At 36.2% G+C, this 23,257-nt stretch overlaps 1 protein-coding gene across 1 annotated transcript; it reads left to right on the top strand.

Annotated features, from left to right (window-relative positions):
* Positions 1-1,144: 1,144 nt before the first annotated feature.
* LOC114398707 lies at positions 1,145-1,543 on the top strand. Its single transcript, XM_028360872.1, has one exon. The coding sequence runs from the start codon at positions 1,145-1,147 to the stop codon at positions 1,541-1,543; it is 399 nt and encodes a 132-aa protein (XP_028216673.1).
* The last annotated feature ends 21,714 nt before the right edge of the window (positions 1,544-23,257 follow it).

Genomic DNA, 23,257 nt, shown 5'->3' with positions numbered 1-23,257 from the left:
TCTTTATTGATGGTTTGAGACCACAGTCCAAGCAATTGTTAGATGCTTCTGCTGGAGGAAAGATTAAGTTAAAAAAATCCAGAGGAAGCAATGGAGCCCATTGAGAACATGGCTGCTAGTGATCATGCTATTTTGCATGATAGAACACATATACCCACCAAATGAAACCTGTTGGAACTCTCTTCACGAGCCGCATTGTTGGCACAGAATAAGCTGTTAACCAAGCAGCTAGAATCACTTACAGAAACACTCAGCAAATTGCCAACACAGTTACAAGTAGCTCAACCTTCTCATTCAGCTGTTATGCATGTTGGAGGCTGTAGTATTTATGGATGAGCTCATGAATCCGGCTGTTGTATACCCCAAGATGATTCATCCAAAGAGGTAAACTACATGGGGAATCAAAATAGACAAGGATTTCATTTTGGCAGTTTTTCAGGTTACCAGCAAGGAGGGAATTTCAATCAAAATCAAGGGCAAGGATGGAGGTCACATCAAGGGAATCAATTCAACAAAGATCAAGGAGGACCTTCCAACAGACCTCCTAATCAAGGGCCTAACTTGTATGAGAGGACCACCAAGCTAGAAGAAACTTTGTCTCAGTTTATACAGGTCTCAATGTCTAATTATAAGAGCACTGAGTCAGCCATCAAGAACCTGGAGATCCAAGTGGGACAATTGGCCAAGCAAATAACCAAGAGTTCTTCTGGAGGTTTTGGAGCTAACACTGAGAAAAATCCTAAGGAAGAATGCAAGGCTGTTATGACCAGAAGTAAAAGAGAGATTGTTGTGGAGAATGAGAGTAGGATTAGTGAGGAGAAGGAGTTAGGAGCTGAGGGAGAAAGAGAAAAAGAAGGAGATTAGATGGAGAAGAGAAAATAAATGAAGATGAGGAAAAAGAAAATGAGAAAAATGCAAAAAAAGAGACACAATGAGGGGGATGAAAGAAGAAAGAATGGAGAGAAAAAGACTAAGAGTGAGCTGGCGAGGGAGAAGAAGAAGGAGGTTGTCCCCAATTCAGAAAAGGAAGCACCATATCCTTTGGTGTTGTCTAAGAAGGACAAGGAACAACACTTTGCTGCGTTTCCTTAATATTTTCAAGAAATTGGAGATCACTATTCCTTTTGGAGAAGCCTTGCAATAGATGCCACTCTACTCCAAATTTCTCAAAGATCTACTGACCAAGAAGGGCAAATACATCCACAGTGAAAACATTGTTGTGGAAGGCAATTATATTGTTGTCATCCAGAGGATACTTCCACCAAAATATAAGGATTCAGGGAATGTTACCATTCCTTGCTCAATTGGTGCCATGTCAGTTGGAAAAGCGCTTATCGATTTAGGGGCTAGCATAAATTTGATGCCCCTATCCATGTGTAGAAGGAACGGGGAGTTGGAAATCCTACCAATAAGAATGACACTCCAGCTAGCAGATCGCTCAATCACAAGGCCATATGGTATAGTGGAGGATGTATTGGTCAAAGTGCGTCACTTTACTTTCCCTGCAGATTTTGTGATTATGGGCATTGAAGAGGACGCCTAAATTCCATTGATTCTAGGCCTTCCATTCATGTTGACATCCAATTGTGTGGTTGATATGGGAAAGGGTAACCTTCAGATGAGTGTAGATGATCAGAAGGTTACTTTCAATTTATTTGATGCAGTGAAACATGCAAATGACCAAAATGTTTGTTCCAAGATGGAGAAGATTGAGAATGAGACAGCTCTGGTGGCCAGGGCTAAGGTGTTGCAAGACCCCTAGAGGTAACATACGCCAAGCTAGTGACGTTAAAGAAGCGCTTACTAAGAGGCAACCCAGTTTTTTCTTAATTTTCTCAATCATTTTTCTATTAATCAATGCCTGTAGTTAGGTTTGGACTCATTTGAGATTGCTAGAGTAAGGTGTTAAGCACATTTTGTATGATAAAGGGGTTAGCCAAAAGCTTCTCTGAAGTATGGGATGAGGAAAGAACTTATAAAATTTTCAGTCATCCAACTCGCTCAGCGTGCCCCATGCGCTAAGCGAGCCATAACCTATGCGCTGAGCAAGTAGCATCTCTCGCTAAGCGTGCCAACCCCCATCCATTGGCTGCTGGGGTCTCCCTAAGTGAGACAATCACGCTAAGCCCAAAAATCTCTCGGGTTGTGCATTTAGTAGAATAGGGCTAAGTGAGGTAGCTCGCTGATGTAGAAGCAAGCTTCATGATGAATCAAGATTGATTCAAAGAGTTTTGATGATAACAAAGATGATGACAAAAAGCTCAAAAGTCAAGAACACTTCATGATAACAAAGATGATGATCTCAAGAATCAAAGAATGAGTTCAAGATTGAATCAAGTACACTTCAAAGATCAAGAGGAAAGTTGAATTCAAGAATCAAGTTTCAAGATTCAAGTTCCAAGAATCAAGATCAAGATTCAAGACTTAAGATTCAAGAATCAAGAGAAGACTCAATCAAGATAAGTATTAAAAAGTTTTTTCAAAAACTGAGTAGCACATGAATTTTTCTCAAAACCTTTTACCAAAGAGATTTTACTCTCTGGTAATCGATTACCAGATTATTGTAATCGATTACCAGAAGCAAAATGGTTTTCAAAAAACTTTCAAACTGAATTTACAACGTTCCAATTAATTTCAAAATACTGTAATCGATTACAAGTATTTGGTAATCGATTACCAGTGTGTTTGAACATTGAAATTCAAATTTAATTGTGAAGAGTCACATCCTTTCACAAAAAAGCTTTGTGTAATCGATTACACTGATTTGGTAATCGATTACCAGTGATAGTTTCTGAACAAAATCAAAAGATGTAACTCTTCCAATAGTTTTCAAGTTTTTCTAAAAGTTATAACTTTTCCAAATGGTTTTTAAGTTTTTCTAAAGGTTATAACTCTTCTAATGGTCTCTTGACTAGACTTGAAGAGTCTATAAAAGCAAGGCTTTGATTTGCATTTTATTAATTCATTCTTTAGACAACAAACTTTTGCCAATTGAATTCTGAATCTCTTTGAACTCCTTCCTCTTCTTCCTTTGCCTAAAGCTTTCTAAAGTATTCTGGTTTTCCAAACCTTGAAAACAAAACTTGTGTTATTCATCTTTTTCATTCCCTTCTCCCTTTGCCAAAAAGAATTCGACAAGGACTAATCGCCTGTATTCTTTTTGTGTCTCTCTTCTCCCTTTTCCAAAAGAACGAAGGACTAACCTCCTGAATTATTTTGCGTCTCCCTTCTCCCTTGTCAAAGAATTTAAAATGACACAGTCTGAGAATTCTTTTGATTCTTCCCTTTCCCGTATACAAAAGATTTCAAAGGACTAACCGCCTGAGAATTCTTTTGTATCCCCATTCACAAAGTTTCAAAGGTTTAACCGCCTGAGAACTTTGTCTTAACACATTGGAGGGTACATCCTTTGTGGTACAAGTAGAGGGGGTACATCTACTTGGGTTGTTGACTGAGAACAAGAGAGGGTACATCTCTTGTGGATCAGTTCTAGTGGAGGGTACATCCACTAGGTTGTTCAAAGAGAACAAGGGAGGGTACATCCCTTGTGGATCTTTGCTTGTAAAGGAATTTTACAAGGTTGAAAAGAAATCTCAAGGACCGCAGGTCGTTTGGGGATTGGATGTAGGCACGGGTTGTTGCCGAACCAGTTAAAAACTCTTGTGTGTTTGTCTCCTTCTTCCCTACTCTTTTAATTTCCGCTGTGCACTTTAATTCTCGCTTTTACTTTTGGTTAAGTTTCTTTTTATTCTTCATTTATTTAACAACATAGTAAAAGCCTAAGAAGAGTAAATTTTTATTTAGTAAAGGTTTAGGAATAATTAATTCAACCCCCCCTTCGTAATTATTCTGAGGCCACTTGATCCAACAACTGAGTATGACGTAGTCTCTCGCTAAGCGCGCCTATGCGCTAAGCGCAAAAGGCTCTCTGCCTGGACCTTCATGATAATTGGGCTAAGTGGGTTATCCCGCTAAGCCCAAATCCTTCTCTGGAATGGCAATAGCACTAAGCGGGACTATCTTGCTAAGCACAACCCCACTACTGCATCAAAAGACAATTAATCCGTTGAGCGAGCCATGTCCCGCTTAGCGGAAGTTGCTGACCAATCAATGCTGCATAACTTGCTAAGCGCGCACCTACGCGCTAAGCCCAAAAACCTCTTGGGTTTCTTATTTTTTTCGAATTGGGCTAAGCGAGTTAGTCTCGCTAAGTGTATGAGTTTAAAATTTGAAAATTCAAACGTCACTGAGTGCTCGCTTAGCGAGTCACTCGCGCTTAGCGAGCAGATCGAAACTACCAAAACTAAAACATAACTGCCTTAGGGCAGTTACCTTTGCATCCTCCTATAATTGCACACTATCAGTTTGCAATCATTTGCATAATCTTGCACCGTGCTCATCTTTCTTTTCTTCTTGCCTTTATTTCACTCACCTTTGTAATCCAAGTAAGTCTCCTTTACTTTATGTTTAATTTAAGTTATGAACCCTAGGGTAGAAGACTTATGAGTTTTTCTGTGATTTGATGTTGTGATGTTGTTGTTGATTTGCAATTATTTGTTTAGTTAGTATGTTGTTAGGGCTTTAGTTTAAGACATAATGTAGGTTTTTTGTAGGGCTAAGCTTCAGGCTTCCTATGCCTGAATAGTGGCTAGGGAGTTGAGGCAGCATGAACTCGCTAAGCCAGCATGCCGCGATGTTTTTTGCAGTTTTTAATTTCTAAGTTCGCATGAACTCGCTAAGCCAGCATGCTGCGCTTAGCGAGTACACTTAGTTAGTACTGTGACTTAGAGGCATTTGGTATTCTGGATGCGGCTAAGCAAGCCACGCTCGCTAAGCCCAGCATGCCTCAGTTGTGAATAAGCTTGGGCTAAGCGAGTTTGTCTCGCTAAGCCCAAGGTAATTTAGTTCTGTAGGCTTTTGTGCATGCACTAAGAGAGCCATGCTCGCTAAGCACAATTACCTCTCTGTCTTAGAATAGGACTTAGTGAGCCTGTCTCGCTAAGCCATTAATGTGGCAATAGTCAGTCCCGCTAAGCGCCCACTGGTGCTAAGTCGGTGTAGTGTGTCGCGCTAAGTGAGCCATGCTTGCTAAGCGCAATTAGCTCTCTATTAGAGAATAAGGCTTAACGAGCCATGCTCGCTTAGCCATAGTGTATTTTCAGCTAAGCGAGGGTGTCTCGCTTAGCCAGAGTCTATGTTTTTCTATTGTCGCGCTAAGCGTGCCCTGCGCGCTAAGCGCATGCATGTTATTTTCTGAAGGCGCGTTAAGCGAGCCAATCTCACTAAGTGCCCAACTCTTTTTCCTGTTTTGTTTTTCTATTATCTGTTTTCAATAAACCTTGTCTAACTTCATTCTTATGCTTGTTTTAGTGTAGATGGCCTCTGGAAAGAGAAGAGCTTCCACCTTTCGACCTCAGGAACCCTATGACACCTCACGGTTCGTTTCTGAGGTCGCTTGGGAGAGATATGAGCAGAATATCCATGCCAGAAACATCCTTCCAGAGAGGAATGTTGAGCTACAGGTTACTCAGTACGACGAGTTCCGACAGGAGCTCGAGCGGTGTAGGTGGCACCGGGTCTTGACTAGGCAGCTAGATAACCACATTGATGTGGCCCTGGTCAAGGAATTATATGCTAATGTCTTTGATCCAGAAGAAAAGTCCCCTAGACAGTGCAGAGTGTGGGGCAAGCTGATTAAGTTCGATGTTGTGATATTGAACGAGTTTCTAGAGACCCCCGTGGTTTTGGAGCCAAGGGAGCAATATTCTACATACTCTTGATTCTGTCACACTCAACCAGACCCTCAGGAGCTCGCCGCCAAATTGTGCATTCCAGGGCGGGGATTTGTGCTTAATGTTGAGGGAGCCCCCTAGAAGCTCCTGAGGAAGGACCTTACCACATTGGCTCAGACCTGGAGCGTCTTATCTTATTCTAACCTCGCCCCTACTTCTCACACGTCTGATCTGAACATGGATAGGGCGAGGTTAGTCTATGCTCTAGTGATGAAGATGGACATGGACGTGAGCTATATCATTTCTAGACAGATATCACAGATGGCCCAGTCCAACTCCTCTCGGCTCAGATTTCCTGCACTCATCACAGCCTTATGCATCGCCAGAGGAGTTGTCCCTGATTCCCTCACCTTTGAGTCCCTGAGTCCAACCATTAACTTGGCCTACTTCAGGAAGAATTGTTGGAACCCAAAGGATCCAATGATCAAATTTCCTGGGTCCCGCAAGGCCAGGGCTCAAGGTCCTTCAGATACTTCTACTTTTGCCCCTGCTCCCACTCTAGCACCTGCACCAGCACCAGTTCCTCCTCCAGCACCCTCCAGCCCCTCCACTTCGAGCATAGATGTGATAGTGCTAATGCTGCAGAGCCTCTACCACGGCTTATGCTTGGTGATGCAGAGTATCCATAACCTAGCTCAATAGAGGCCCATCATCAGCATGGAGGCCTTTATGGCCCAGGTGGCCTGGCCAAGAGTCTAGTCTTCTTTTTCTGGGGGAGGTGAGACTCCTACAGCCCAGCAGTCGCAGCCAGAGGCAGAGGCGGAGGAGACGTCAGATGACACACCTGCGGCCACGCCCATAGAGGTCACTGATGAGGATGGCGCAGTAGAGACCAGCGTTGATACAGACTATGTAGCGGATGTCGCTTCAGCGTAGGGCACCTAGGATCCTTGGCCCACTCCAACACAGGACACTTTGATGCCAGCTCAGGATGCCCCCACTACACCTCATGATGACCCAGCACCAGCCCAGGATGATTGATGACAGGATTCCATTTTATTTTTCGGCTCCTTAGACAGTTTTTAAATTCTAGTGTAGTTATTTATTTACTTAGCACATTTTACAACTTTTTGAACAATTTACTGTTTTTGGATTATGCACAGTGGTTTTTGAAACATTTTTTGGTTTTAATTTCTGGTGTTTGTTGATTGGTTTGAATTGAATTGATTGCATGAATTGAGTGATTTGTGATTCTAGATCATTTTCCTTGAATAAGTATGCGGGAGTTAGAAGAGAAAAAACATGAAATTAGGGGCGTGAGTGAAAATGTTAGTTTGTTTGACAGGTAAATAACGAAGGTAATCATTTGCTATAACCCAATGAGATGTGTGAATCTAAATTGTGAGAGAACGACTAGCATTTAGTACTGATTTTTGCATGAATCTCTGAATGCAGAATGAATGCATGATTTGGAAATGATGAAGGCCATGATTGATCTGATTTAGCCACTTAGGCCTTACCTTGTTCATGAATGATTAAACCCTTGCACCCATTTTGAGCCTAAATATAATTGAATGAGTTCATGAACCCTAAGCCTAAATGCAATTTGATCTCCGTTTACCTTTCCTTAGGTTATAGGAGAGCATTATGGTTTAAGACAAATTTGTCCCAAATTTGGGGGAATGTGTTTGGGTGATTTTGATTGCATGAAGGAAAGCAACAGCCACAGAAAACCATATATAGTAGCAGTAATCATAAGCTTCTAAAAATAATATATATATATATATATATAAAGAGAAAGATGAAAATTTCAAGAATAAGTGAAACTTTGTATGCTATTGCTTGAGCTGAATTCTATTATGCTTGTGGCATGCCAATAGAAGCTGGGAATTAAAGAAAAAGGTGATCTAAGGATGAATGCTCTCCTAGAACCTAAGTTTTGAATCCTTGAAAAACCATTAATTGTTTGTAGCCTAGCCTCATTACAGGCCAAGAAAGTCCTTCAGATTCATTTTGTGTGTTTGTGATTGTATGGAATGAGATGAATTGCAAAAGTTGAGACTTGTGTTGGTTGCTTATTTGAAGAACTACCTTAAACACTTGTGCATATAAGAGAAACAGTGGTCGTGAGGATTAAGCTTGGTTAACCTTCCTTGATACCTGTCATGCTTGCTAGTTTATTTCATTTGTACTGCTTAATAGACATGTTCATATCTCTGAAATACTGCATATCATTGTGAAAGGTTGTTGGTTGAAGCATTGCTAGCTTTCTCTATTCATGTGATTGAAACATTTGAAACAAACACAATTTTGGCTAACCACTGTTGATTCATGTCACTTGAGGACAAGTAAATTGTTATTCCTTTGCTTGAGGACAAGCAAAACTGTAAATTTGGGGGAGTTTGTTAGTTGTTATTCATGAGTTAGTTTGGTATTGAAAATTTGCAAGAAGATAGCAACATGCCTCCAATTTATGGTTCTTTTTGTAGAAATTGTACATATTTTCTTTATTGTGTGATTTCATAGAGTAGAAACTCCAATTTTGTGACCTAATGTTGAATCCAACTCCGTTTTAGGCCAAAAAAGAGAAGGTAAAAGCTGTTGATGACTCGTTTAGCGAGGCAGATTGGCTAAACCCTCTTTGTCATTATCAAAAGACATGGGTTTGAAGAGAAAAAAAGGAAGTGATGATCAACTCTTAGCACGTGGAGGAGGAAGGTTTGATGGTGGTGACTTGAGTGGTGAAGGTAGAGGCGTAGGCACATGATTTGTAGTGGATGCAGGTTCAAGAACTGTAGTTGGAGGTGGTGGAGGTGGTTTGATTGTGGGACGCAACCTCTGTTGCATGAGCATGTCATACTAAACAACACAAAATCATTGAAGGATTTTAGGGAAGCTTTCAAAGTACTATTAATCATCATATTAGTCTTCATGCGTTCAACAAGGAACTTTTTCTCCATTGTTTCTTGCAGGCTGGCTTGCTGAAGGCACAATATTTCTTGGATCCTCTCTTTAGACACACCACTTGGAGCAACGACAGTCAAGGGAGTGATTTTCATTGGAGTACTGGAAGTGATGATAGTGGTAAGTGCATCATCCGGTATGGGCTAAGAAGAAACTTCAACCATCAGAGGTTCAACAACATCAACTTGTGGTCTAAGATGAGCATCAAGGTTATTGAACAACTCCTTAGATTTGAGCTTCTCTTGTTGTTGCTTGACTCCGACCTCTTTTTGTATATCCATGAGTTGCCAGTTGGGCTTGTCCTACTTGCATTTAAGTTCAGAAGCCATGCCTTGTCCTGGAACCCAATGGTTCTGATCAGAAGAGAAAAGGCACTCTTGAAGTTTAGGATGGTGTGCGCAGGCTGTGCCAATGACTCTTCCTATTGCTGCTTTAGGATAACGGTGTAGGTTGAAAATAAAGTGAGTGCGAATTGGAGGGGTTTCATGAATGAGTTGCTAGTAAAACTCATTATCTTCCTCCTGCCTCAGGAAGCACATTTGCCAATCATTGAATTTGTAGATCTTTGTTGGATGCAAGATCTGCACCATACGCATGTGGTTGGATGTGTCTTCCTTGTTGGACTCTGAAGTGGATGCAAGACGTGAGTTTTCATACATGTCTTTAAAGTAAAAGAGCATGACGTCATTCTGGTCGAACTCAACATTAGGCTTCAAAGAGACAGTCTTGGTTGTTGCATCCCTAGTAAAGTACCTGCCCCAAGCATAGGGAATTGGACGCAGGGCTATGTTGTCTTTAGGACCAGGATGAGGCATTGGTTTGGTATGATGAGGCACATTTCCTTTCTTTTTTTCGGAGGTCCAATAGAGGCAACCTTAGAGCAACCCTGTCTGGCATGAATTTGATGGTTAGTTAGGCCACGCTGCATCAGAATCATCCCAGCATTGAAAATGTCATCCTTAATCAATGGAATGGCTTGATGGCCATAGACTAAAGGAACGAATTGGGACATGGGAGTAAAGAGTTGGATATTCTTTGGAAGTAGGAATGGTGGCAGAAAGTCATTAGAAGATGGGTCAATTTGTTGAGCATCAATCTTCCTACACCATCTAATGATATCTTGATCATAGTGTAATACTTATCTACAAGCCCTATATGGAATCTTGTACACACTTTTGCGCAGGGTCATTGGGAATGTAGGCTTGAATATCTTAGGGTGAAGACACTTACAAGTTGGTGGAGGAAGGACTTCAATCCCTATAGATTGATCCAATGCAACAAAAGATGGTGTAGCTTCAGGGTCTTTGTGTATGGATGGAGGGAATGTGACAATCTCCTCCTCAACGTCCAGGGGCAGTTGCGTCCAATCAGTTGAAGGCCAGAATTCTACGTCCAATCTCCTTTGAATGTTGTAAGCATTCTTAGAGAGAAAGGCCACATCAAATCGTAACCATGCAATGTCTTCTTCGAAGAGGTTGGGGTCAATGGCGGGTGGTCCTTGATGAACGAAGCAATCAAGGTGGATGGGTGATGGAGGTGCTTGCAGTGGAACTTTATTGTCGATATCATCATTGGAAGATACAAAAGAGCTACCTAAGAGATGGCATGCCCCACTTGTGTTTTTCTTATCTAGCTTGCACCCTACAAAGTCAGAGTCTGAAAAGCCAATTAGATTTAAGGAGGTACCTTTGGGATACCACAAACCAACATTGGGTGTGCCCTTAAGGTACTTAATGATCATTTTAACAGCTATTAAGTGAGATTCCATAGGTCTAGCTTGATATCTTGAACAGAAGCAAACATTGAGTATAATATCTGGTCTAGTTGCAGTTAAGTAAAGAAGTGAACCAATCATACCTTTATACCTTGACTTATCCACTGATTTACCTTTTTCATCTATGTCAAGATAATTTGATTTTGCCATTGGTGTTGATTCTTCTTTGCACTTTTCCATGTTGAATTTCTTAATTAGTTTTGTACAATATTTTGTCTGACATAGAAAGGTTCCATGTTTCATTTGCTTGACTTGAATTCCAAGGAAGAAGTTCAACTCTCCTATCATAGACATCTCAAATTCTTTCTGCATCGAACTAGAAAATTCCTTACACAAAGTTTCATTAGTAGCACCAAAAATTATATCATCAACAATTTGCACAACTAGCAGCTCATTGTTTGATCTCTTGATAAACAATGTTTTGTCAGCTTGACCTCTTACAAAAGGTTGCTCAATTAACAAATTGCTCAATCTTTCTTGCCAAGATCTAGGTACTTGTTTCAAACTATACAAAACCTTTTTTAGCTTGTAAAAATGATTAGAATGTACGAAGCCTACAAAACCTGGAGGCTGGTCTACATATATTTCTCCTTCAATGTATCCATTGAGAAAAACACTCTTCACATCCATTAGGAATAACATGAATCCATAATACATGCAAAAGCAAGCAGCAGCCTAATGGCTTCTAACCTTGCAACAGGTGCATAGGTTTCATCATAGCCAATGCCTTCCTCTTGGTTGTATCCTTTTGCAACCAATCTAGCCTTGTTCCTTACTATGATGCCTGATTCATCAAGTTTGTTTTGAAACACCCATTTTATTTTGATTGAATTGTAAGAGGCAGGTTTAGGAACTAAGTCCCACATTTAATTCCTTTTAAACTGGTTTTACTCTTCATGCATAGCCAACAATAATTTCTCATCATAAAAAGCTTCATCTACGTTTCTTGGTTCAATCTGAGAAACAAAAGCCATGTTATTGCATTAAATCCTGAGTCTAGTGTGAGTAGAAACTCCCTTTGATATTTCACCAATAATGTTGTCCAAGGAGAGGTCTTTTTGAGTTTTCCATTCTCTTGGGAGGTCTTTAGGAGGTGTGGTAGTGATTTCTTTGCTTTGTTCAATCTCTTCAACTTTGGTTTCATCTTCAAGAACAATATCCTTATCCTGAAAACTTGCATCTTTATCTTCCAAAGAATTTTCTTGAACAATACAATTAATTTCATCACACACAACATGTACAGATTCTTCCACACATAAAGTTCTCCTATTAAACACTCTATATGCTTTGCTTTGCAATGAATAACCAAGAAAAATAGCTTCATCGGCTTTTGCATCAAATTTTCCAAGAGATTCTTTACCATTATTTAAAACAAAGCATTTACAACCAAAGACCCTTAAGTGAGATATATTTGGTTTTCTTCCTTTATAAAGTTCATAAGAGGTTTTTTTTAGAATATGTCATATAAGTACTTTGTTTAAAGTATAACAAATAGTACTCACAGCATCAACCCAAAAGTACTTTGGTAACTTTCTTTCATTTAGAAGAGTTTTGGCTCCTTCTTTAAGGGATCTATTTTTCCTTTCCACAATAACATTTTGTTGAGGTGTTCTTGGGGTGGAAAAATTGTGGTTAATTTCATTCATCACAAAACTTTTCAAAATACTCATTTTGAAATTCACCTCCATGATCACTTCTAATTGAAACAATATTAAGACCTTTCTCATTTTTGTTGGATCAAGTGGCCTCAGAATAATTAAGAAGGGGGGTTGAATTAATTATTCCTAAACCTTTACTAATTAAAAATTTACTCTTCTAAGGATTTTACTATGTTGTTAAGTAAATGAAGAATAGAAAAGAAACTTAACCAAAAGTAAAAGCAGGAATTAAAGTGCACAGCGGAAATTAAAAGAGTAGGGAAGAAGGAGACAAACACACAAGAGTTTTTATACTAGTTCGGCAACAACCCGTGCCTACATCCAATCCCCAAGCGACCTGCGGTCCTTGAGATTTCTTTTCAACCTTATAAAAATCCTTTTACAAGAAAAGATCCACAAGGGATGTACCCTCCCTTGTTCTCTTTGAACAACCTAGTGGATGTACCCTCCACTAGAACTGATCCACAAGAGATGTACCCTCTCTTGTTCTCAGTCAACAACCCAAGTAGATGTACCCTCTACTTGTACCACAAAGGATGTACCCTCCACTGTGTTAAGACAAAGTTCTCAGGCGATTAAACCTTTGAAACTTTATGAATGGAGATACAAAAGAATTCTCAGGCAGTTAGTCCTTTGAAATCTTTTGTATATGGGAAAGGGAAGAATCAAAAGAATTCTCATACTGTGTCATTTTGAATTCTTTGACAAGGGAGAAGGGAGACACAAAAGAATTCAGGCGGTTAGTCCTTCGTGCTTTTGGAAAATGGAGAAAAAAGACACAAAAAGAATTCAGGCGGTTAGTCCTTGGCAAATTCTTTTTGGCAAAGGGAGAAATGAATGAAAAAGATGAATACCACAAGTTTTGTTTTCAAGGTTTGGAAAACCAGAAAACTTTAGAAAGCTTTTAGCAGAGGAAGAAGAAGAAGGAGTTCAAAGAGATTCAGAAATCAATTAGCAAAAGTTTGTTGTCTAAAGAAATGAATGAATAAAATGCAAATCAAAGCCTTGCTTTTATAGACTCTTCAAGTCTAGTCAAGAGATCATTAGAAGAGTTATAACCTTTAGAAAAACTTAAAAACCATTTGGAAAAGTTATAACTTTTAGAAAAACTTGAAAACTATTGGAAGAGTTACATCTTTTGATTTTGTTCATAAACTATCACTGGTAATCGATTACCAAATCAGTGTAATCAATTACACAAAGCTTTTTTGTGAAAGGATGTGACTCTTTACAATTAAATTTGAATTCTAACGTTCAAACACACTGGTAATCGATTACCAAATCATTGTAATCGATTACAACATTTTGAAATCAATTGGAACGTTGTAAATTCAGTTGAAAGCTTTTTGAAAAACATTTTGCTACTGGTAATCGATTACAATAATCTGGTTGGTAATCGATTACCAGAGAGTAAAAACTCTTTGGTAAAAAGTTTTTGAGAAAAATTCATGTGCTACTCAGTTTTTGAAAAAACTTTTTAATACTTATCTTGATTGAGTCTTCTCTTGATTCTTGAATCTTTAGTCTTGAATCTTGATCTTGATTCTTGGAACTTGAATCTTGAAACTTGATTATTGATTCTTGAAATCAAATTTCCTCTTGAACCTTGAAGTGTTCTTGATTCAATCTTGAACTCATTCTTTGATTCTTGAGATCATCATCTTTGTTATCATGAAGTGTTCTTGACTTTTGAGCTTTTTGTCATCATCTTTGTTATCATCAAAACTCTTTGAATCATCTTCATTCATCATGAAGCTTGCTTCTACAATTTTGAATAACTTTGGCAAGTTTGCGAAAAGCATTAAATGCTTCATTTTTTGTTTTAAAAAATAAAGTCCAAGTGAACCTTGAATAATCATCTTCAACTACTAAGCCATAGTAGTTGCCACCTAAACTCACAGTTCTTGAAGGTCCAAATAAATCTATATGAAATAGTTTAAGGAGTTTTGAAGTAGAAACAACGTTTTTACTTTGAAAAGAATTTTTAACTTGTTTCCCATTTTGACATGCTCTACACAATTTATTTTTCTCAAACTTGAGTTTTGGAATATCAATTACTAAGTCATTTTTAACTAGATGATTGAGATGATGCATGTTTATATGCGCAACCCAACGATGCCATAACCAAGAATCATCAATCTTACTTACCAAGCAACTAAGTTCATGAAATAATGCATGTTCAATATTCAACATGTAGATATTACCTATTCTTTTACCTATGTGAACAGCCTCACCAAAAATAGCTTCCCAAATGAGACACCAATTCTTGTTGAATTCAATTTTGATGCCTTTGTCACATAGTTGACTAATGCTCAAGAGATTGTGCTTAAGTCCATTAACATATAGAACATTTTTTTATTTGTGTCTTGTGCTAATTTCCAATGTTTCCTTCTCCCAAAATTCTTCCCTTATTGTTGTCTCCGAAAATGACATATCCTTCTTCCTTTGACACAAAGTCAGTAAGTTTGGACTTGTCACCCGTCATGTGCCTAGAACAACCACTATCCAAGAACCATAGTGAGTCCCTTGCTTTTAGGCACACATGCAAGATAAAATCAATTAGAGAGAGGTGGTACCCAATTGAGGTTGGGTCCAATGGGGTTAATTTCCACAATTAAATCTTTAGGAATCCAAACACATTTACCTCTAGGTACGTCAAATCTCCTAACATAGCATTTTTAAGATATGTGTCCTCTTTTCATGCAATAATGACAAGTCTTTGCTTTAGGCTTAGAATGCACTATGGTTTTCTTTTTGGAGACTTTGCTTGGGTTCACCTTTTGGAAGGATGCAAACTCGGTTTTCTTAGAAGAGGTAGTTTGCTTGGTATACCTCAATCCAGTCCTATCGGTAGTATGCTTTAACACACTGAGGAAGTGACCAAAATCACTTTTTCTTTTGTTCAATTTTCTAAATAGATCTTTAAGATAGTAAAGCTCAATTTACAACTTCATACATTCTTCATAGTGATCCTTTTTTAACTTTCCAAACTAAATTTGCAAAGATTTGTAATCATTCATATTAAGACTAGTAGATGCACAAACACAACCAGAGGCTTTATAGCTTGAAACAAGTTTTTCATTTTCTTGTCTCAATTTATCCAGTTCACTTTGTATCGAAGCCAATTTAGTGATTTGCAGTTTTAGATCGCTTCTCAGCTTATTGTTTGAAATAGCAAGCCTTTGCGCTTCATCATGCATTTCATTAATTGCTTCCAAAACTTCTTCAAATTTAAAATTTACCTCAATTTCTTCAATGGTTGAAGAATCATCCATTGAATCCGCCATCAAGCACATATTTGCAACATCTTCTTCACTAGAAGAGTCGAGGGATGTGAATGCATTGTTTTCCCAAGCTATGTAGGCCTTTTTCTGTTTTCTATCCTTCTTTCCTTTCTTTTTAGCAAGTTGTTTGCTAATGTAGATAGGACATTCAGATTTGATGTGACCTTGCTTTTCTCATTCAAAGCATATAAAGGTATTGTTGTTGCTTTCTATCTTCTTTGAAGGTTTAGAGAATTTTCTGCCTTTGAATCTTTTGAGAAACTTTCCAAACTTCTTCACCATCAAGCTTAAATTCTCTACATCTCCATCATCACTAAAGCTTTCTTTGTAGTCTTCCTTTGAAGAATTAACTTTGAGTGCAATTCCTTTTCTTTTCTTTTTTGTTTCTTCTACATGAAATTGTTGAATTAACTTATGTTCATATGCAAGCAATTTTCTGAAGAGAGCTTCCATCGACATTGATGCTAAGTCCTTGGATTCCTTGATCGTTGTGATCTTTGGTTCCCAAGTTCTTATAAGATAGATGAGGATTTTGATGTTTAGCTCATTATCTTCAAATGTTTTTCCAAGACCAAGAAGGTGATTCACAATATGGGTGAATCTTGTTTGAAGTTCTGAAATGATTTCTCTATTCTTTATTCAAAAAGCTTCATATTTAGATACAAAAGTGTGCTTTCTTGCTCTTTTTACATCTATAGAGACTCATGAAAAACCAAACATGGTCTCAACTGAACTGTGTAATTAATTGCGGTTAACTGGTAATCGATTAAGCTGAAACGAGAATCTCTCTCCAAGCTACAAACACTTGTGTAATCGATTAGAACATAGAGTTTAATGAATTGAAGAAGTTTCTAACTTTAGAAATAATCTTTTTTCCTCTATATGATGATGCATGATTTACATATGAAAATATAGAGACTAAGATGCAACAATCAATATAAATGTCACTCAAAGAGTTGGGCATGTAAAAAGAAAAAACTTCTTCATGTTCCAAAGCTTCTTCATGTTGCTCCCCCTATCTCTATCAGTTTGAAGAGCCTCCCTTTATAGGCTCATTTTCCTTCTTTAATTTCATTTTGGGGGCAATTAGTTTGTGCCCAATGCTCTTTATCCTCTTGTTCTTGGTTTCCACCATTGATGGAGATTGAGGGTAAAGGACAAAATATAGGTTGAGAGGGTTAGGGAAGAAGAAAAGATGTGTATGTTGTCTTAGAGTTCAAAAAAGGGGCTGAGAGAGAGGTGGGGATTTAGGTTTAGGTAATGGTATTTAAAAATAGAGCAAGTGCCTTTTTGTTTTTTAAAAACTATTTCAAACATTGCATAATTTATTACTAAATGTTGCAATCAATTACAACCTTACCCAGAGAGGGTTTAGGCTTTAACATAAGTAGTAATCGATTACCATATGGTGTAATCAATTACTGACTGACCTAAAGTCACTAAGATAATAGCCTCAACTTGAATTAATCAGTTACTAGCTCTTGTAATCAATTATCATGTATGTGTTACCTCTGTTATGTCAATTTGATTAAGTTATGGAAATCAAATTAATTTCAATGTACTTGCCTAGAGATGAATAGAGGAATCCCTTAAAAAGCAAGCAGAATATGACAAAAAAATTTGAGAAACTTGATTATGCAATCAAAAGAACTTATTTCGATTGAGATTGTTATTTTCAATAACTTCATTCATGCATGTGGGATTGGAAAATGCTGAAGAGCAAAGTATTTTTCGACAAATCGAAGTATCAGTTGACACGGTTGCAGAGAAGTTGTATGAAGACAATTACTAGTATCAAATCAATGTATATATGAATATTGTTGTACATGTGTCAAAGTCATATAATTCGACCATTAGTATTGTAAATCTATAAATAAAACTACGGACTCCCAATTTCAGGGGGGTTGAAACACAATCATTTAATTCCTCAAAAAACCAACACACCTATCGAAATTGGCAAAGGTTTAGTAGTTCATCATGTGTGTATTCAATTCTCATCTTTTATGAGTTCATGTCTATTTATTTTACTACACATTTCTAAACCCTTACTCTTTCCAATCTATTTCTTCTCATAACTTTACTTTTTCAATCCCTATTTCTTATTAATATCAAAATTATTTAGAAATTGATCATTAAATAAAAAATAATTTTATCAAAGTTATTCTATTATCTTATGAATTATAAAATTATTATAACCTAAATGGATATATTTAATGAAATTTTAATCGTGATTTGCATTAAATATTAAACAATTCTCTATTTAAGTTAAAAACTATGAACTTGCATGTTTAACCAAAAAAGAACTCATAATCAAAAAATGGATTCTATGTCTCTTCTTTAAATATTTATTTGTTAATAAAATCATTTAGTGAAAATTCCTTTGCTATCTTGAAACCATGTACTATTTTGTTCACATTCTATTTGCCTCTCTTACATTTGAATAGCTAACATTTGAATTTAAGAAAATAACATTATAAAAGATAATATAAGGCTTTTGTGGAATATTCCCTTGAAGGTCGCTTTTAGAGTGGACAAAAAGCACATGACATTGTCTGTACCTTGGATAAAATCCTCACCATTTAGAGCTTGACATGTCGATCAATTCCTCTATGTGAGACAATGGTCCCTTCAAGATAACGATGCAAATCCCACAACAAATACATCACTGAAGTCTATAAAAAGGATGTCCCCCCCCCCCCCATATGAAAGAAGTTGACGAAAAACAAAGAAAAGAAAGGACAAGAGCGCAAGAAAAATTTGAAGTGAAACTCTATTATTACAACTACAAGTTTTACATTGTTATTATCCTTTACAGAGCAAAGTAATTTGTATTTGTGCTTAATTGTATATTCACTCTTTGAGTGTTAAGAATACTTGTATTCAATCAAACATTTGTTTGTGAAAGCCAAGAGTAGCTTAGTGTTAAAAAAAATACTTGGGTTCTTAGATTCAGGGGGAGTCTAAGAAGATACTAGAAGTGGTGTTAAGAATACTTGTAAAGCTTAGACATGACAATGGGGCGAGGCAGGGACGAATATTGTCTCTCCAATCCCTGACCCCGACTCCCCAATATCCGTCGGGTTAAAATTTATTATCTCATCCCCGTACCCATTGGGTATCGGGTATCCCCGTCCCCGTCCAGTACCCGATTCAAATTAGAAAAATAATTTTTTTGTAAAAAAATATTAAAAATATGATTTTAGAAAAAATAAATTGATTGTTAAACATTTATTTTTAACTACTTATATATCAATAAATTTATTATCGCGCATGTGTCTACGAAAATCGTTAAGAAAAGAATATTAAATTATGTAAAAATTCTAAAATAAAATTAACTAGTAATAAATAAAATTAAGACTAACACATTTGTCTAGTGTAATTCCATTGTTTTTTAAGGTAAATAAAATACACCAAATACGAAACAACATAACTCAAATTCATAGACACTAACTCAATGTTCATTAGTTCAAATTACACCAAATTAGAAATAACTAGAAAATGAAAACAATGTTCATCATCAAAATAACCACCAACTTCACGAAAGATGCCATCAACATTTCTTCCTAAACCTAGTATTTATAAAATCAAACATCATATTTTAGATCTTGTTTCAAATCTTAACATCAAACATCACATTAATAAATAAGTATAGTTATTCCTTTACCGATCAACAACAATGTCTACTAATCTTGCAAATGTTGAGTAATGTTATTGACCAAAGATCCACCTATATTTTAAAAATTTTGAAAAGTTAGATATGAATAATGATATCAAAGTTTTTTTTAGAACAACTAAAAGTGAATATAGCTTCATCATCAGATTCAATCTCATCAGTAAAATTTGATTCTTCAATTGCTCTAGAACCAATAAATAATAATTATAAAATAATAAATAACAAGTTATAAGTTTTAAAAATATAAGCAATTCATAAAGTATCACATAAGCATTCAGAATTTTACCTGCATTCTTTGAATTTCATAACCAACTTTTAGAACACATCAAAGCTTCTAAAGTAGTATAATGAAGTCAGCTATGATGAGGAGTTAATTTCTGACCTTCAATACTAAATGTTGATTCAAAAGCTACAATGGAGATCATAATAACTAACACATCCCTTGCAATTGCTTGTAGTGTTGGATACTTTAGCTCATTCAATTTCCACCACATTAAGATATAAAAATATGAACTTCTTGGTAAAACTTCCTCCTCTAAGTAATGATCTAGCTTTGTTTTCATAGTTGAAGTTCTTGCCTTTTTCTTTCTTTCAATGTATCTATCATAATCACACAATTTACTCTTTGGCGATTGAAAAGAATTAGTAAAATCTTCATGCTTTTTGGCTTGATATTCCAAAACCAAATCATAACACAAGTTTCGGATCTTATTAACTTGCGAAAAAAAATTCATGGGTTAAATTGATTCAAAGTAAAACTCAAGCAACTCCATTTTTTATCTTGGATCTAGAACAGTAGCAACTCCCATGATCACATGAATAACACTCCAATAAGAATCAAATTTTTCTATCATCTTTTCTGCCATTTTTTGAATCACTTCATTAGGAAAATTGACCCATTCAAATAAAGCCATCTTGATCTCACAAATTTGAGGAAAATAAATGTTGGCAGTTAGATATTTTGTACTAGAAATCATTTTTGTGATATCATTAAATATGGCCAACCTCCCACACACTTCTTTTGCAAATTCCCATTGTGAATCACTTGGAAAACAAGAGTGTTGAGTTTCACGCTGCTTTAATCAGGAAAACACATCCTTATATGATATTGCAACATCAACCATCTTGTAAGTTGAATTCCATCTAGTTAGACAATCTAAACTCAACTTTTTGGTGCAAGGGATTCACAATTGTTTAGCAGTTTTTTGAAATGTTTCCAACCTTTTAGGTGTTGCAATCCAATATGCTACACTATCTCGAATTTTTTCCACTCTATCCTTCACAACTCCTAAATGTGATTGCATATGTTGTATAAAGGTTTTGATGATGCCAAATATTGAAGCAATTCAAAGTTTACTACAAGTTCAAGTCAAGATCAAGAGAAAAGATTCACGATAGTCCATTATTTTTAAAAGAATCTCTTAAAAGATTGCAAAGGTTTGGCCTTAAATGCTTAAATTTTCAAAATCTCTTATAAAAAGTTTTAAGTGTTTTTACACCTTTAAAAATAGTATATTTCTCTCTGGTAATCGATTACAACTTCTGGTAATCGATTACCAGAAGCAAAAATTGATTTTACAAAGTTGTTTCAGAAAGTTTGAATTTGAATTTTAAAGGCTGTAATCGATTACCACCTTTGTGTAATCGATTACCAGTAACGGAATTTTTTGAAATTCAAATTGAAAATACATGACTCCTCAATAATTAACTATGTAATCAATTACCAAAGATCTATAATCGATTACCAGTGAGGAAATTTCAAAAATAACTCTAAAAAGTCACATCCTTTCATGAGTGTTTGAAAAGCCACCAAAGGCCTATAAATATGTGACTTGTGTTCGAAAATCTTTAGAGTTTTTCAGAACTTCGTTATCTTATTCTCTCAAAAACAAACCTTTGGACAAATACTTGCAAATCAATTAAGGATTCTTCTAAGTTCCTTAATTTGTATTATTCTTCTCTTAAAGAGAGAAAAAAACTTCTGTACTTCAAAAGCAAACTCTTGATTTGTAAGTTTTTCTAAACACAAGGGAAAGGTATCCATAGATGGTTCAGAAGTTGTAAAGAAATTTACAAGGATAATGGAAATCTCAAGTGGGTTGCTTGAGGACTGGAAGTAGGCATAGGAAGTGGCCGAACCAGTATAAACTGAGTTTGCAATTCTCTCTTCCCTAATCTCATTTACATTATAACAGTTTAATTTTATTTTGCGCATTTAAAGAGCATCGAATAAATTGTTCATTGCTTCTTTTTCTGCATATTAAGTATGCATGTATCTTTTAAAGAGAGAATAAAAATTTGTTAGGGGAAAATTTTGAAACTTAATTCACCCTCCCCCCTCTTAAGATATCGAGGCCACTTATTTAACACTAAACCATCATTTACTATCAAATTTAAGATATGTGCACGACAACACGTGTGAAGAAACACTTCTTCCTTAATTAAAGTGCCTAATTGCAATTTACCCTTAATTTTTTCAATCATGCAATCATTTGTACTACAAATATCCAAAGTGATAGTGGACAATTTTGTATCAATGTTCCAACCCAGCAAACACTCAACTAATGCATTGCAAAGTCTTTCACTTGTGTGAGGTGAAAGAACATAAATGAACCTAGTATATAATATAACAATAAATAGCTTAATCACACTATCACACAAAAGGATCTAACACAATATATCAACACAAAAATATCTAACACAAAAAATTCTAAAAAATATCCAACACAATATATTGGGAAGCTATAAAATTAAGAATGTTGCTAGTACCTCAAAATGCAACTTTGTAAAGTCCATGAGCTATCAATGTAATGAGCTGTGACAACCATATGCCCTTTCTTTTGGTTGCTTGCAGTCCACATATCTGATGTAATTGCCACCTTACCTTCATTTGTATCCAACAACTTCATAACAATTGATTTTTCAAAGTCATAAACATTGAATATCTCTTTCTTTATAGTGTTTCATGAAGGACATTGAAATTATGGTTGGAGTGTAGCTAAAAATCTTCTAAACCCGACATGATTCACTATTGAAAGTGGATATTCATGCATGATAGTAGCACATGCAAGATCCTTCCTTGCATTTTCTTCATTATAACTTCCAGCAGTCAATTCTTGGCTACCTTGTGTAACCTTAGGAATAAGAAATGTTTGTCCCTTCCCTTTGTCATGTAACATTTTCTGAATGCATTTCTCCATATGGGCATGTAAATGCTTTGTTCCATTCTTTGATGCTCCCCAGAGAAGCTTTTTGCAGTATTTACATTGGGCCTTGTCTTGCCCATCAATAGTTCTAATCTTATCAAAATGGTTTCACACAATACTTTTGAAGCTATCTCCTCCAGTTTTTGTTGATGATGCAACATGGTCATCCACCTCCATATTAGGTGGTTATTGCATAGGTTCATTATTAGGACCTTCAACTGTACTAGTAGAACTTTCTACTGGAGTTGGTTGGTGTGAAGATAGTGGAGTAGGATGGTGTGAAGACTGTGGAGTTGGTTGGTGTGAACTAGGTTCTTCAGTTTGCATATTTTTTACCATGTGTTCCTAAAAAACTAAGTATGTTAATTCATGTTATGATATTAGAATTAAAAAAAAAGAAAAAATATATGTATGACAATAGTGTGATATATAGACATTTAATCTTTATATAAGATATGCTTGGAAGTAACAATATTGAATTGCTAAAATATTATTGATTCATCAACTTTGCATCAAGTTATAAAGATGCCATGGATTTCAACAGCAAGCTATTATTTTAAAAACCAAAGCAATTAATACAAATTAAAATGCGAATTTTATATGTTAATCACCTTCCACAAGTTACATTCATTGCATAAGACACATTGTTTTAAATTGAAAGCTTTGAATCATACCTGTCCTTTTAGAATGGAAGTTAACTTCAAATTTTGCCTCAATAACATAAGCTTGATTCTTTCAATTAAGTATGATTAAATGTCAAAGTTATGAGATTGTCACCCCTGTATTCCACAAATATCTCTGCCATAATTAAAATAATTTTGGTTAGCCTGCAGTATATTAGCTGGTGATAGTATTGTAATTGTTATCACCCAATAGCATAGCCATTGTTAAAATGGGAGTACATAGAAATAGTCAAGAAATCATACTTTACAACATAACAAAAAATCACCACAATCCCATTAAGAT

Source organism: Glycine soja, chromosome 19 (assembly GCF_004193775.1).
Source record: "Glycine soja cultivar W05 chromosome 19, ASM419377v2, whole genome shotgun sequence".
Taxonomy (NCBI): Eukaryota; Viridiplantae; Streptophyta; class Magnoliopsida; order Fabales; family Fabaceae; genus Glycine; species Glycine soja.
This window is presented reverse-complemented; position numbering and strand designations above follow the sequence as displayed.